A 16,439-nucleotide genomic window follows, 5' to 3' on the forward strand; every position below is an offset into this window, starting at 1 on the left:
TCGTTTCTGAGCAAGTTGCCAGGAGAGACACTGTGGAAGAAGGATTTCTGGATCGGAGCCAGGGCTCTGCCATGTCAGCGTGTCAGGATGAGGGAGCGTTTGATATGCATGATTTGAATAATACATTGAACAGTGAACACTGCATCCCTGTCGTTATGAGCCTACTCCATGCGTAATGAGGGCTGACACTGGAAAAACTAAAACAAAAAAGTGAAGATAAGGTTGTATGACGCTGAAAAAAAGGTTTAGGAAGTCGAGACCTAAAGATTTGTGCTCTCTGTTGGTGTATGGCACACAGCTTAGCCCGCTAAACCGTTGGCACACAATCCACACATTTCCTTTGAATGAATCTAACGTGCATATTTTCACTAAGAATGCGTAAGATTGAGCAGAATAGCGTCTCAGCCACCTGTCAGGCTTGAATTTGTACTTTGCTGCAACTGGAAATTAATGACAACATTAATTCAGTATAAATGGTTGGGCTTATAAAATATTTATGTACAGTATAACACTCCAGCAGAAATATGGTTCTCACGGTAACTTTGCATTAATTTCTATTTCCATTATGAGAAGTAATGCATAATATATTTAGCTACTTATTTAAGCAACCATCAAAAGTAATCACTCGGAGGCAGGCAAGTCATTGTTAACGTAATGAGATATAATGACAATACTCAACTTGTCATCTTGGGAGTATTTATTGGAGTCAGCGGTTTTAGACCTGGTCAATTGGAAAGGGAATAGCACAAAAAGACTCTCGACTGTCAACTTCCACCCATATTCTTTATGACTTTCATTCCATTCTGGAGTAATAGGGGACGTTTAGAAAGTTTCCCTGCGAAACAGAATCAAATAGCTTGAAATAGCTCCAGCACTCTTGTGAGATCTGCGCTGGCAGAGGGCTCGGCTGCCTTTTATGGCCAGGCCTTGGAGAGCACTTAGGACAATACATTACAATAATTAAATTTCAAGGTGGCCGGGAAGCGGGGAGCAAGAAAAATTGGAATTAAATGCTGCTTCTCTCGCGCGGATGCTCGATGTGGTTGTTTGGCCTCGCAGGGAAGACCGGTGGAAGGGCAGGGTAGGGTCGAAAACGCATGCACTGTGAAAACCTCAGTGTTTATTGCGACCGTCAGGGAGCAGTTTACTATGAAAACCTCCACCGGCCGTCCGTCCGTCCGTCCGTCCGTCACACGTCACACGTCACACCTTTGCCCTGCTCATATCTCCGCATCAGTATGACATCACACCACATGTGTACACAAACCTTTGTGTACGTTGCTGTGGCAACAGTCTGTTGTTGCTGGTCTGTTAGTGTACGTTAGCAACCACCTTAGCAACCATGGTTTTACCCTAGCAACCAACTGTTTACCCTAGCAACCAACTGTTTACCATAGCAACCATGTTTTTTTACCCTAGCAACCAACTGTTTACCATAGCAACCAGATACGCAGAGCAGGGATCTCCATATATGAGCATAAACAGGTGACATCACACTGATGTCAGATACTCAGAGCAGGGATTTCTCCATAATATATGGGCATAAAAGGGATTCTGTTAGGGATCTCCATATATGGGCATAAAAGGGATTCTGTTAGGGATCTCCATATATGGGCATACAAGGGATTCTGTTAGGGATCTCCATATATGGGCATAAAAGGGATTCTGTTAGGGATCTCCATATATGGGCATAAAAGGGATTCTGTTAGGGATCTCCATATATGGGCATAAAAGGGATTCTGTTAGGGATCTCCATATATGGGCATAAAAGGGATTCTGTTAGGGATCTCCATATATGGGCATAAAAGGGATTCTGTTAGCTGTTAGTGATCTCCATATATGGGCATAAAAGGGATGCTGTTAGGGATCTCCATATATGGGCATAAAAGGGATTCTGTTAGGGATCTCCATATATGGGCATGAAAGGGATTCTGTTAGGGATCTCCATATATGGGCATAAAAGGGATTGTATCCCAGATGATGCCCTGTTAGGAGATCCACACTAACAGAATCCATATATGGTCCTACCGACAGCTGCTATAAGCCAACCCTGGCGATAAGGTCTGAGTCGAAGAAATGCTTCTTTCCTGGCAAGAATTGCCCCTTTATACTGTAGGGCTCGTTTGTGTATTGTATGACATCACGCCACATCATCGGCTGAGGACTGTGTGATGTCATCATATCTCCATATATGGAGACATAAGTTGCTCATGCCCAAATATGGGCTGGTGAGGTCAGACTTAGTGTGATGCGTAGGTTATCTCCATATATGGAGATTCAACTTCAATGAGTAACCATGGCAAACTGTCAACTGCCCGTATGTCTTGATAATTGGTAAAACAAACTTTTGGCCTATTTGTGGAGATAAGCGACCAACGGTCGCTTATCTCCCGATTAGGGAGTCTTACTGGTTTAAAGTTATACCATGTAACTTTTTTTATAAAACAAATCTTAAAATTGTCCTAACTGTTAAATCGCTAAAGTTTTAGAACCCCCATTCCGTTATTTTCAGCTTCTGAAGCCTTCTCTTTATATGTTTTCTATGAGCCGTGAGGGGGGTAGAATTTCGCGGCAAAATGACGTCATCTGCATCATCTGTATACTGTACGTTGTCCAATCACATCGCAGATCATACACACATGATACACTACCAGCCAATAACAGACTCTTTAAGAAGTAGCCTCCCTCAGCAACCAGTGTTTACGATGGTGAAGGATTCTTAACCTCTCACTCCCCAAATCCTGCTCAGAAAATTACATTCTACCCCTCCATGGATTTGTATCGGTCGCGGTGGTTTGCGGCGCCGCTCCGGTGGTCCGCGGCGGTGGTCCGCGACGACTCCGGGCGAAAAACGGCTGAAAAAAGCAATACCGCGACTGACCACTAGTTTAGCAACTTACACAGTATAGCTTTAAAGAGGTGGTGCCATAGTTTTGTACTTTTTCTGTTTTTCATGTGTCTAGGAGGTTGAAAGTACTTCATTAGACCCCCTTATGTGTTTTTTTTTTAGAAATGATGTATTCTCTTAGTATTTGTTTGTTTTCTCTTGGAGGCTGCCACCTTGTGGTGAAAAGTGTCAGTTAAAAAACAGATACTAAGTATGTCACAGTATCAACTCCCCTATTTACCATTCACCCAACACTGTGGGGTGTGGCTATATCAGCTGGGTCACCACCCACCATGCCATCCATGCATACTTAGTGAACTGGGGGTGTGGCCACATAAAAACCCAATTCTAACTCTTTCTGTATACTTTTTTGGAAATGATCTTCCTCCTAGTATAATTATAATACCTGATAATCATGTTTTATAGGGGGGGGGGGGGGGGGAATCATGGCACCACCTCTTTAACTCAGAGAGTGTACAAATGTAACCGAATGGACCCGTAAGGACCCGTTCAGTCCCTTTCGGTTACATTTGTACACTCTCTGAGTTACAAATGGATAATTGAATGCTGAGGATTTCACTGTGTAGACACACTTCCCTTTTACGTGAAATACTGACCAATTACTTCCATGAGAGAATAGCAACTCTCATTGTCAACGCACAGAGGAAGAGACAAAGAACTCATTTCTCAGTATCCTCACTTCTTCCTTGCGCATGTGATACAATGCGCCTTGAAAGTTATATTTTAATAATATAAACCAGAGACGGTTCCAGCAGCTTACCTTAGAAATATGGATCAATGCGGATAGATTCTTTGAAAAAATGTAAAGGGAATCCAATTTTGGATAGTGCAACACAACAACTCAAACTGCCATCCACGCTAATAAACAATGTCTGTTCCACCGAAGGGACATGACTCAAACAATTAATCCACTGTTTTGCTCATTAATGGTGGCAGGCAAAAATGTGAAAATTAAAAGGTTTGCTGTTTGCGTGGCACCATAACCTGTGAAGGTTTCAGCTGTGAGTAAACATTTTACTGCTCTACAGAAAGAGTTGCTGGGAGACACCAATTACGTTTGGGAAGCAAGCAACCCAGGTTCACATGAGAAGCACAGCAGGCGGGGGCAAGTCGAGCCGTCTGTCCAGGGTGAAAAGCAGAAACGCTCCAATTAGATTGGTAAGTCTGTCCTAAACTTTGATGGTCACTGGGAAAGGTAGGTAGCTTACATTATGTGAGGTTACCTAAGGAGAAGCTATATTCTATCAGCTGTGATGCATATCAAATTGATATAATTTTCTGGAAAATGTATTCCTTCTTTTTGCAATCTGCTGTGCAACACATACTGGTTATTTTATTATAACCTAAGAAGGGAATAGACAGTTGTCATATTTGCCATTCACAGGAAAAACAACTGTATGACAGGCACAGTTATATATAAGACAGTCATTTTATATTATTCTAACAAGGACAAATAATAATTGGGGGATTTCTTAGTTGCCACAGCTGCTAGTAGAAGTAGCAGTTATCAGTCATAGCTGATGAAAACAAATAGTGCCAAAGAAGAGTTGAGAGTCATAGCAAACGATTGTTCCAAGTGTGCAATGTTCCGATGTTTCATTCTTCGTTCCAACATTCAACACGATGAATAAATAGCACACCTGTTTGGGCGCGGTGAGCGTCTGGAGCCCGGTGGCCTTGGCCACCATGGTGTGGCTGTTCCCTGGGCTGTGCTGGAGGGACAGGCTCAGGCCGGAGATGGCATGAACACGCATCTCAGAGATGGACACCTTCTCATCTGTGACGGAGAACGATGACTGTCCCAACACTGCATCCACAGCCAGCGGAGACTCCACCTGCAGGGCAGCAGAAAGAAAACATCACCACATTAACCCATAGAATTATTGAATGCTTTAACCAGTGAAAAATAGCAGGTATATTTTTATATTTTATACATACTGTAGGCTACCGGTATTTGAAAATCTGCTATTTTCAAACATTTTAGTACTTTTACTGTTGGTATTTTAAGTATATTCTGATGCCAATACTTTTGTACTTTTATTCAAGTAACATTGAACACAGGACTTTTACTTATTGTCTCTCTCAGTTGGAATGCTCTCTCAGTTGGAATACTTAGTATGTCTACATTGCAGTTTTGATACTTATAGGATATAGTAAAACATTTGAGTACTTTCTTTCCACCTCTTGTGCCCAAAAGATGGCCACCAGTGTTAGAAGGTGTAGAAAGTAGAAAATAAACAAATGGAATTGCCTCGTTCGAGCTAAACGTGAAAAGTGAAAAGTTCACAACAAAAGTGTATCTTGTTGTTTTAGTTTTTTTCCGACGTGTTCAGTGCCCTGAAGCAGAGGGAGCTGAATCCTGGTCCAAAAAGAAATGAAATGTAGAAATAACCAGTCACCTTGCTGTGCTTAAATCAGCCACTTTGTGCCCTCCAAGAGCACATAAACCCCAGTGTCCATCACCGAGCCAACAAGTACGTATATAATACCAAAACCATTAACAAGTCAACAGTCTCTCCATGTAATCGATAGTCTTTGGCTGGCCTTTACCACCTAGTAGTACTTTGAGCACTTTTTGGAGCGGTGAAAGCGCTCCCAATAGACAGGTATGTCCGTGGGTATGTGGGTGGCTGGCTGGGTGGCTGGGTGGCTGGCCCTGTCCGTAGCCTGGCAATACCTTGAGTGGCCACACACAACACACTAGTTAAAGGAGGGGCGCTGTTTTGTGCAGGCCAGGCACACTCACCACTCACTCACAGGCACAGTTTACACTCACTCACTCACTCACATAGGGTACAGCTGCTCAAATTCACCGCTCCACTTCGAACCGAGGTTTGATTTTTAAAGATCATCACTTCACCTTGCAGCTGCAGGCAGAGGTTACGAATAGTGACAGACCAATTTACCGGTCTGGCCGATATCGTACATTATTTGGCTTTTTTGACAACATCTATTTTTAACCACTCCCACCTGGCATACCCTTTGGGCATGTCATTATTGGCAGTAGATAGGATATTTTTGATATTCACTAGTTAACATCATATCGTTTTAATAGATTTTTCCTATATGATAATATGGACTGTGTGACACTGGTTCTTTCACGACACAACCTTGGGGCTGGCTAGTGGAAATATACAGAGAGCTGCTACACTGTTTTGACTTTGACAGGTTACTGCGACTGTGGGTACCATGACTACGAGATCATGTTTGGGTTAGAAGACCCATTGTTTCTGTCTTGTCACAGTTTTGAGAACCAATCAATATATATATAGTCATATACTGTATTTATTTATATATATGAGCGCCTTCCTAGGAAGGTCCTCGATGCGCGTCCCACTGGGAGGAGACCCCGTGGCAGACCAAAGACCAGATGGAGGGATTATATCTCCAAACTGGCTTGGGAACGCCTCGGTATACTCCCTGAGGGAGTGGAGGAAGTTGCTCAGGATAAGGAAATCTGGAGGTCTCAGTTGGAACTGTTACCCCCGCGACCCGATTCCGGATAAGCGGTTGAAGATGGATGGATGGATGGATGGATGGATGTAAAACCACCATTTTTGTTAGAGGAAAACTTAGAGGACCCACTAGGGGAGTCCTGTATACTGTATGTCTGCCTGTGTCTGATTATCTTTCCTCTCCAGAGTAAAACCCAATATACACTCTGATTTCTCTCATGTCTTATTTCTTTGAATTGAGGGAATAAGAGTCTTTGAATTTTTCTATTGGCAGTTCTCTGTGTTGTAGGAATATCCAAAATCAGGACAGCGTGGACGCCAAACTCTGGCATCAGTCGGGCTCTAGTTACGAGGGACTTGGTCAAAGAGAAGAGCCGTGGCCAACGATGCCACAGTCTTGTTCTTGGATTCAAAGTGGGGACGGTTCATTTGAATTCAGCACTAGCATTCCAAGAGTCTGATAAAAGTGAGACACGAAGCAGGCTGCATCAGAGCAGTCTGGGCTTTGATGCTCCTCAGGACCAGTTGAAGCCTTTATTAGGAGGAAGCGAGCGCTGAGCTATGTCTTAAAATGGCCATAATCTAATGCGCTACGGACTACATTTAATGGCATTTCTATCTCTGGTACCCCCATTTATATTGTAAAATCATTCTAATTTAACTCTGAGAGTGTACAAATGGAACCCATTTGTACACTCTCAGAGTTTCAGACCCATAAGGGTCCATTTGGTTCTTATCTATGATTTAGCTGGGGACTCCCTGAAACTCCCCCAAGGACCCCTGGGGGAGTTGATCAACCAATGATCCAATGACTCTGTGTGTGTGTGTGTGCGTGCGTGCGTGCGTGCGTGCGTGCGTGCGTGCGTGCGTGCGTGCGTATGATGCATGACTCTCGGTTGATGTGCCGTTCTTCAGACGCCAGTCATTTTGGATTGACTGGGGAAAGATTTGGTGGTAAAAAAAATTATGAATGTAAACAGGGGAAAACAGTTCAGCCCGAAGCCTTCAATGTATCCGTCTCAGGTGATTATGTGGAGATTCCTGCTGCAACATTCCAACTGAGAGAGACAAGACGCTGTATTTATTTATTCACCCCTCACTGCTTGGAGCTGTTTGTTTACTTGCAGGATTAGTGCATTGTTAGACAACCGAGGCTGTGCACCTATTCAGCTGTAAAAAAATCTATAGATTTCCATGTCTATCATTGCTATTAATTTGGTCTCAAGGTGTTTCAGTGGTGCTGAACAGAGAGAGAGAGAGAGAGAGAGAGAGAGAGAGAGAGAGAGAGAGAGAGAGAAAGAGGGAGAGAGAGAGAGAGAGAGAGAGAGAGAGAGAGAGAGAGAGAGAGAGAGAGAGGCGCCAACATCTCACATATCAAGCCTGCCAATCTATTTGTATGAGTCCACATTCTCTCTCTCTCTCTCTCTCTCTCTCTCTCTCTCTCTCTCTCACATCATTCTTTTTTTTTTTTTTTTTTAAGTAAGGCCTCCTTGCTAGTGATATACTGTATGCAACTGGCAACCAATTATCTCTTGCTATGTCTCTCCCTCTCTCTCATTTTAGTTCATCTTTTTAAGTATATATGGGACCAATTATCATTAGTCTTTTCTATAAAGAACAAGGTTGTCTGTTTTTTTGCTTTTTGCTTTTGCTTTTTTGCTTCTGCTTAACTTATAATGTGTGTACTGCTGGTTACAGAAGTTGGGAGTCATACACCATCCGTGGTTCTGCTGTAACTCTTGGTAGATTACTGTATGCTGACACATGGCCGGTTTTGAAATGCTGAGCATGGCATTTCAAGGCACTGGAGTCAGCCAATCCCATTAGCCAATTGTTGCTGAAATTGATAGTGATGGTGGAAAATATTTAACCACTTTCACCCTGGTGTCTCTATTGTGGACAAAACGTTTCAGGAGTAAAAAATACATAAATATAAAAGAAATATTAACGTGAAAAATAGCAGATCTACAAGCTCACAACACATCACATCGCAAAGAGGGCTTAAGTGTTGTGATATGAGGAGCTAAGTAATACCCTTATATATTGCGTTATATTTATAACGCACTTTACATTTTTGCAAATCCCAAAGTGTTAAAAAACAATCTAAAACAAAGGCAAGACAAAAAAGTCGGTAACAGCATAAGGCCCCTTCTTGGCGTAAGAAGTAGAATGAAAACGAATGAAGGCATAGCGTAAGAGACCAAAGAAAAAAGAAAGTACTAAAGGTGGTTGCACACTGCTGCGTTTTTCGTTGCGAAATGCGTTTTTCAGGACAAGGAGAGAGAGGGAGATGGAGAGAGCAAGGGACTGAGTGGTGCGCAAAACGGGCGGCAGTGTGCAAACGTGACTGACACAACGTGAGCTTGATTTTTTTATTTGCGTGCTCCAAAATTCACTCCGATATTCGGCCCGAAAAACGCAGCAGTGTGCAACCAGCTTCAGTAAAAGCTTTGTTAAAGGACAACTTTAGTTTTTTACAACAAGGGTTCATATTTTAGATTGTAATTAAAGAATATAAAAGATGAGCGTTAAAATTATTTCATTTACTTCTTTCTATTGTTTTAGAGATTCTTATTTCAGTGTTTGGTGGCATGCGTACAAGTGGCTAAATATGTCATTTTAGACAGAATAAGCCCATTCCCAAGATACAACTCAACCTTTCATGGTTGGATGTGATTTATGGGGGCTAGAAGTGTTACTGTAAATAGCAATGAAGAAACTGCTGGCTTATTGTGTCTAAAAAGACATATTTAGCCACTTGTACGCATGCCCCGATGCGTACGCATGCCCCACATTTTAGCACGGTAAACGCGATAAAACAATAGAACGAAGCAAATGAAAACATTTTAACACTCACTTTTTCTTTTGTCTAATTACAATCTAAAATATGAACCCTTGTTGTAAAAAAAACAAAGTTGTCCTTTAAAAAGGTATGTTTTGAGTCCATAACCAAATATCTACTGCTCATCCCATATACTATGCTTCAGGATTCAGGCAGGGCTACTCTGCTACGCATGGCCAAATTCCACTTCCGTGTGTGTACTGTACATTATATTGTTGGATCTGATGGATTAATGTGCCAGAGGGGAGAGTTATGGTTCATTGGTCATAGAAGCACCCGCGTGCGCGCGCCCACACACACACACACACACACACACACACACACACACACACACACACACACACACACACACACACACACACACACACACACACACACACACACACACACACACACACACACACACACACACACACACACACACACACACACACACACACACACACACACACACACACACACACACACACACACACAATACCCTGGGGGAGGATAGTAGATGGATGCATGACTTTTACTTTTTCATGAGGAAAGAGCTCGGCGGAATGATGGATGGCCTCCTCCATTCTGCTTTCTCCCCAAAAACCTTTGCATTAGGCCTTATTGAAGAGCTTCCTTTTCCAGTGATCGATTCAGCAAAAAGAACCAGAGCAATATCATATCGTCGTTGTCGGGTGGAAACCTTGTATGTCCAGGACCGTTCGTTTTGTATTTTAAAAATGAACTAAACTAGGGAAAATAGCAGATCTACAAGCACACAACCCCTCGCACCGCGAGGCGTTGCGTGCTTGTAGATCGGCTGTTTTCACTACCTTTGTGCGACAGCCTTGCATGATGAAGCAGGGCTTTACTTGGTGAAAAAACTTACAAACTTGAAACGTGGAGATACGAGGTTTCTGCCTGACAGTGACAATATAACAGGTCTAGCTGCAGCAATTTATTGTGTGTGTAGAGACAAGGAGACAGATCCAGGGGGCTTTTGCCTAATACAATTTTTTCCTAGCATCGGTTTTCAGTAATTCTGCATACCTTTCTTTTGTGCACGGGCTAGGTTTTCACAGACAAAATACTGTAAAACTGGCTAAAGCTAATATCTAATGCTTGATTGATTGATCATATAAACCTGTCCCTGTCCCAGTAGTCCGAGCGTTTTGTGCACAAATCGTGCACTTCATGAAAGAAGCATGAAATTTGGCAAACAGTTAGAAAATGCCATATGGAACATTTTTGGCTATAGGGACATCTCAGATTTGTCTTGGGAAACTTGTGGGAGCCAATCAAAGTTGGGCTCTCATAGTTTCCCCAAGACAAATCTGCGATGTCCCTATAACCAAACATGTTCCATATGGCATGTTCTAACTGTGTGCCAAATTTCATGCTTCTTTCATAAAGTGCATGATTCCATCAACATACTGGCCGAAATGCCCGGACTACAGGGCAGGATAACGAGGACAACAACCAATGCCAGGTGATCATTTGTTTATCATGGTGGTTCTGAAAGTGTGGTCCAGGGACCCCCCAGGCCCAGGGGTCCATGGGGGGTTCCATGATCAGTGACTCTCAGAGTTATGGGGGTCTGTGGCCTATAATGCTTAAAAATCCGTGGGGCCTTCAAATGAAAAAGTTTGAGAATCACTTGTTTACCAAAGCTATATGGCTTTATTTATTCATTTTATACTTTGTTGCTCGCTGGCATCTCACACCATAGCTTAGCTACAGTATTAAGCGCACAACATCACATTGCCCGGATCAACTTCACAGACTGGCTGCCAACCAGTAAAGGTGAGGCATGCCACCAACACACAGCATGTGTTCTGACTCAAGTCTCTCCCCACACTGTCAGGGAATCCCATTGGGACTTCACCAAAATGTTCTTTTTACCGGGGGGAGTTCCTTGCTGACAGTAATGCTAATCTATTGGCCTGGGGCTGTGTTTACTGGCTTCACCAACCAGGGAAGAAAAATGTTTTATTGAAACGTTGCATGTTTATGCACAAACTGGGCCAACATCCAACCTCCAGTGTTAATTTTGTCGACTAAGACTAAGACTAAAAGACTACAAGATTTTGATATTTTGTCGATAAGACTAGACTAGACTAAAACAGTTTCAAAAGACTAAGACTAAGACTATTATTTGTGTTATTCTAAAGACTAAGACTAAGACTAAATCTAAGTCTAAGACTAATGGCTGCAAAAATTAACACTGGTATGTAACTGCAATTAAATTAAAGCCAAATACATCTTTTATGTATGGTTTATTTTGACAAAGTAACAGGCAGTAGAAGACAATGACTTGTTCAGAGTTATGTGGTTATATTAGGCTAAAAAACCTATCCTAAAAGACAAAGACTAAAGGTCTAAGACTAATCCCAAAAGACTAAGACTAAGACTAAAATGTTTTGATATTTAGTCGACTAAGACAAGACTAGACAAAAACTATTTCAGAACTAAGACTAAGACTAAGACAGGACTAAGACTAAATGGTGTGTTATTCAAAAGACTAAGACTAAGACTAAATCAAATTTTGCTGAAAAAAACAACACTGCCAACCTCCCCGACACATCAAGATCGGTTTCTTTTCTGCTGCTGTGGAGTCCTTTCTCCTTTATTGCTCTGACTGGACAGAAGTCCTTGGATGGGTGCTATACCGTTGTTCCGTATTTAGCTTGGCATATTTCCTGGGGCAAGCTGCCCAGATCACACATGTCACACGTGTCTTCTTATTTTTTCACTCTCAAAAAGCGCCTGCAATGTAGTGCATTTGAAACTACATTGCAGTGCACATCATGGGGTGATCACTGCTTGCCTCCTGTGAATTGTTTTATTTTCATTTATTTTCTGTTTATTTCGTTGCTGAGTGAGGTCAGCAGACAAAGTGACGTGAGTGAGATGAAAATTTCGAAAACCTGGGTGAAATGTGCCAATCTCAACAGGAAACAACGGTATGTGCACCAGAATGCTGTGGTGTTGAACATCAAAAAAGGACAAACAAATGACCAACAAACGTCTGTAGGGGCCGCTGCCACATGTGTCAGAGAACATAGTCGTCAGGAGGATGAGACTAGTTGGTCATTGCCATCGATTCGACACAGAGAACTTCCTGCCAGAAAGCTTGTACTGGAACCAACACACAGGCGTCGATCAGTAGGACATACCACACCTACCGGTACCTGCGTGGATGGGCTAAAGAACGGCGCTGGTGTGGAAAGCACAGACGAGCTGGCCAGATGCACTGTACGGAGAATCGGGATGACTGGAGCCAATTAGCATTTTAACAAGGTAAAAAATAGGACAACGAAGTGTGACTGCAGTCCGCTAGATGCACTAATATGCAGCACCATTATAATTCTCATATTATAGGAAAACAATGAGGAATCTGTGTAGCTACTGCATTGCATTTCAAAGTAAATCTCAGCTGAGGTTCTTACAGAGCACATGTTGTAAGGTCCTCACATGAACCAACAATGGGTATACCGACTGTGATGGCTTCAAAAGTAGCTACGATGAAGTGAAAAAAATGCTACAGCCAAACATAGTAACATAGTTACACACGCAGTCACGCATTGAAGACCACCGCTCAAAAAATAATAATATAATGAAAAATAACCTGTGTTCCAATGGATTCAATGTAGTTATTATTTAGTCACAAGCACTTATAAATACATATTTATAAAACTTTGAAAGCACATAACGTCACAAAAAAAACAAAAAAGTTGAAATATGGAGATACAACATTTCTACCTGAGAGTAACAATGTACTGTGTGTTTGTGTTGTGCACAATTAGAGAAACCTAATTAGAACAATCATCTCTGTCAATAAACACAACATAATTAATTGCAATTATTCAAATAATGAAAGTGCACGGTACGTGGAAGAATTTGAGCTAATTATGTGCAATTGTGCACTGTTGGAATTCCACTTCCAGGCCCAAATCTAAGTTATAAACAGCTACTACAAGTACTCACACAGGGGGCGCTTACGGCTCGTATGCAGCCTGACAGCGAGTCCCGGGTTCGATTCCCGAGCCCGGCGGACCATTACTTTACATCACTCCCTGACTCTTCCCTGTTTCCTGTCAATCCCCACTGTACTTTCAAATAAAGGCAAAAAAGTCGGGGGAAACATAAGGAGGGGGGGGTGGGAAGAGTCACACAGACTTGGTTGATATTCTTAAACTATTTTTGTAATCTATTAATAATTGCCGCAAGGACCAAGAAATCACTTCACATGAACAATTCAAGGCCGTCCAAGACCTTGTTTTATCTGGAGTCAGCATTAATTCTCCCTGATCTCTTATTAACATCTGGAGAGCGCTCTTTCATAGCTCCCCCGCTTCAAGACCTCGTCTGTCCTCCCTAATCATGCTCTCTCTTTGCTTTTCAAAGGTTTATGGGATGAGAAGCTTTGGATGTGAGAGGAGGGAGAGGGCCAGGCCGCATGGGCCACTGTGCTGCTCAGATTAATGGCACTGAAATGGGGGGGAAAATGCATCCAAAGAATAAATGGAGCCTTACCAACTGAAAATTCACACGAATAATCTCTTTCTTTAAAAACGGAGGCAGGGGGCTGTACAGTGTGATAACAAACACTTATTCCTTCAACTTAATCTACCTAGCTAATGTAAAGTACGCCGCACAGTGAAATTCCTCGGCTGTTTTGAAAATGTACCCCTAAGGCGAAACAAATTACTGTACACAAGCGAAAGACAACCCTGTGTTGCACGCACCAAAGGGTCATTTGCATCTTATGCAACAAAATTAAAGCACTAAATGCAGGTAATTACGCGTGGAGTATTACAGATTAGCCAAACCTAGCATGGGATAGACATCTTATTTTCAGCATTAACATCCTGATGGGTCCTGGACAGTGATATTTTGCCAATTAATGAGGACACTTAACAGACACAGCATCTAACAAGGCGTGCATGAAGGATTCAGAGGGATAACAATTAAAGTGGAACACATTATGCACACATCATTTCACTGGCTGCATCTCATTTACATGTTAATCACGCCGTTGGCCCTGCAACTCCACTCTAAGCGCACGCTTGATGATGTTATTTGGACTGTCATTGTGAACGACCTTTTGTTTGTTAAGAGGGAAGGGTACAAGGTGGCAAGATTAAGAACCACAAGTTTAGAGAGCCTTATTTACTGCGGTCCGACCATAATATAAAAAAAGAAAACCCATGGCGTACGTTCATAGCACAAGCATTTGGTTCTGTGCCAGCCCCAAGGTCTTTTGGGGCGCTAAAGAAGAAGTCTTACCGGAGAAAAGTTGGGGAATATTGGCCTTTATGGGGCCCCCAAATAATTTCCCAATGGACAATAAAGAATATATCGCCTGTCATCTAGCTGCACCCAGCTACAGTAACTATGTCTGCAACCGAGTTAGCTAACGTTATTTACACACCACCACAACTTTGAGAAGGCTAAGATAATAATGTATTGGTGAATGCGTTTTTTTCTTTGTTTTTGCTCACGCAGATGGGTAGGCTACATTGATTTCATGGCAGCAGGACAGTGACACCTACGAGTAGCTAGATGGGGCAGCATAGCTCAGGGGTAGAGAAACCGTTATTAGAGCACGAAGGGTTCCCAGTTCGAATCCGGGCTCCCCCTGAGTTAATGTCGAAGAGTCCTTGAGCAAGACTCTGAACCCCTAATTACTCCCGGTGAGTAGGTTGGTGCCTTGCATCATGGTTTCCTCCGCCATCGGTGTATGAATGTGTGCGTGAATGGGTGAATGTAATGCACAATCTATGTAAAGCGCCTTGGATAAAAGTGCTATATAAATGCACCATTTACCATTTAGATAAGCTACTGCTGGCTAGTTGACGGACAGTAGACACTAACCTTACCTCACATGATGCCAGTTGGTTGTAATCGTCAAGTGTGCTGTGCACAGCATCCACAACTGAAAATCCTCCTCCCTAGTTCCGGAATTAGGTTTAATAACTTAAATACTTTGTCAACGGAGGTCCCTCAGAGGTCTATATCGTTGTTGTCGGGTGGAAACCTTGTATGTCCAAGACCGTTCGTTTTGTATTTATCATTTTAAAATGAACTAAACTAGTGAAAATAGCAGATCTACAAGCACACAGCGCCTCGCACCGTGAGGCGTTGTGTGCTTGTAGATCGGCTGTTTTCACTACTTTTGTGCGACAGCCTTGTATGATGAAGCAGGGCTTTACTTGGTGAAAAGAAGTACAAATTTGAAAGTTGGAGATACGAGGTTTCTGCCCGACAGTGACGATATACTTGGTCCCCTCCTCCCCCTTTTTAATAGGGATGCTAGGGTTCATGTGGTTAATTTATGTTTTTATTACAATAAAAAAATGTGATTGGCAAAAATAAAAAGATCCAAGGAAGGAGGCTCCAAACCAATTGTGGGGCCCTAAACAAATCATCGTTGTCGGGTGGAAACCTCGTATCTCCAAGTTTCAAATTGGTATGTTCTTTTGCAAAGCAAAGCCCTGCTTCATCGTACAAGGCCGTCGCACAGAAGTAGTGAAAACAGCAGATCTACAAACACACAACGCCTCGCGGTGCGAGGCGTTGTGTGCTTGTAGATCGGCTGTTTTCACTAGTTTAAATCATTTTTAAAATGATAAATGCAAAACGAACGGTTTTGGACAAGGTTTTCACCCGACAACGACGAAATGATAGTTTGTTTTTGTTCAGTGGGTTGTTCCATGCCCTGTTTTATGTCTGAAATGACCATTAAGTGAACGATCATTCTGGGTGTACATTACCGAAATGGTATCTATAGAGCACCGACCGATCCAAAGCTTTGTGACATGGAAAACACAGCAACGCGTTTAAAAGAGGATTTCACGTGGGGTAATGGTCTGGCGGGGGCTGGGTGTACTGAAACAACCTTAATGGAACACATCTTCTGGATGTCTGTATGCATCCCTCCTGAATATCAACAAGATGCATCGCAGTTATTATAGCTGCTATCTTCAACGAAAGGAACCGCCGTGTGAAAAAGTATATATTCGGCATTAGGTTCAAGGTTCAATTTTATTTGTCTCCCAGGGGAGAAATTTGTCTTGGAGACAGAGTCACAGCTGCATACATATAAAAACTTACAGTTTGCAGCCATCAGCTATATGAAAAATATTGAAAAGATCACATGGACATGGTCACTATATTCCATTAGAGCTGGCTGATGTTTGATTGATTGGTTGATTGATGTTTTTTTTTTCTATTGATATAAATGCAAATACAG

At 42.3% G+C, this 16,439-nt stretch overlaps 1 protein-coding gene across 1 annotated transcript in view; it reads right to left on the reverse strand.

Moving 5' to 3' along the window:
• Window positions 1-16,439, reverse strand: part of tmem132e (transmembrane protein 132E) — a gene marked incomplete at its 5' end in the record, with an annotated part of 201,259 nt that overhangs the window by 2,322 nt on the left and 182,498 nt on the right. Inside the window, one exon of the mRNA XM_080749244.1 lies at window positions 4,549-4,743. Coding sequence (XP_080605370.1) covers window positions 4,549-4,743 — 195 coding nt within the window. The remainder of the gene's footprint in view (window positions 1-4,548; window positions 4,744-16,439) is intronic.

Source organism: Nannobrachium achirus (genome assembly GCF_963921795.1).
Source record: "Nannobrachium achirus genome assembly, chromosome: 19".
Classification (NCBI taxonomy): Eukaryota; Metazoa; Chordata; class Actinopteri; order Myctophiformes; family Myctophidae; genus Nannobrachium; species Nannobrachium achirus.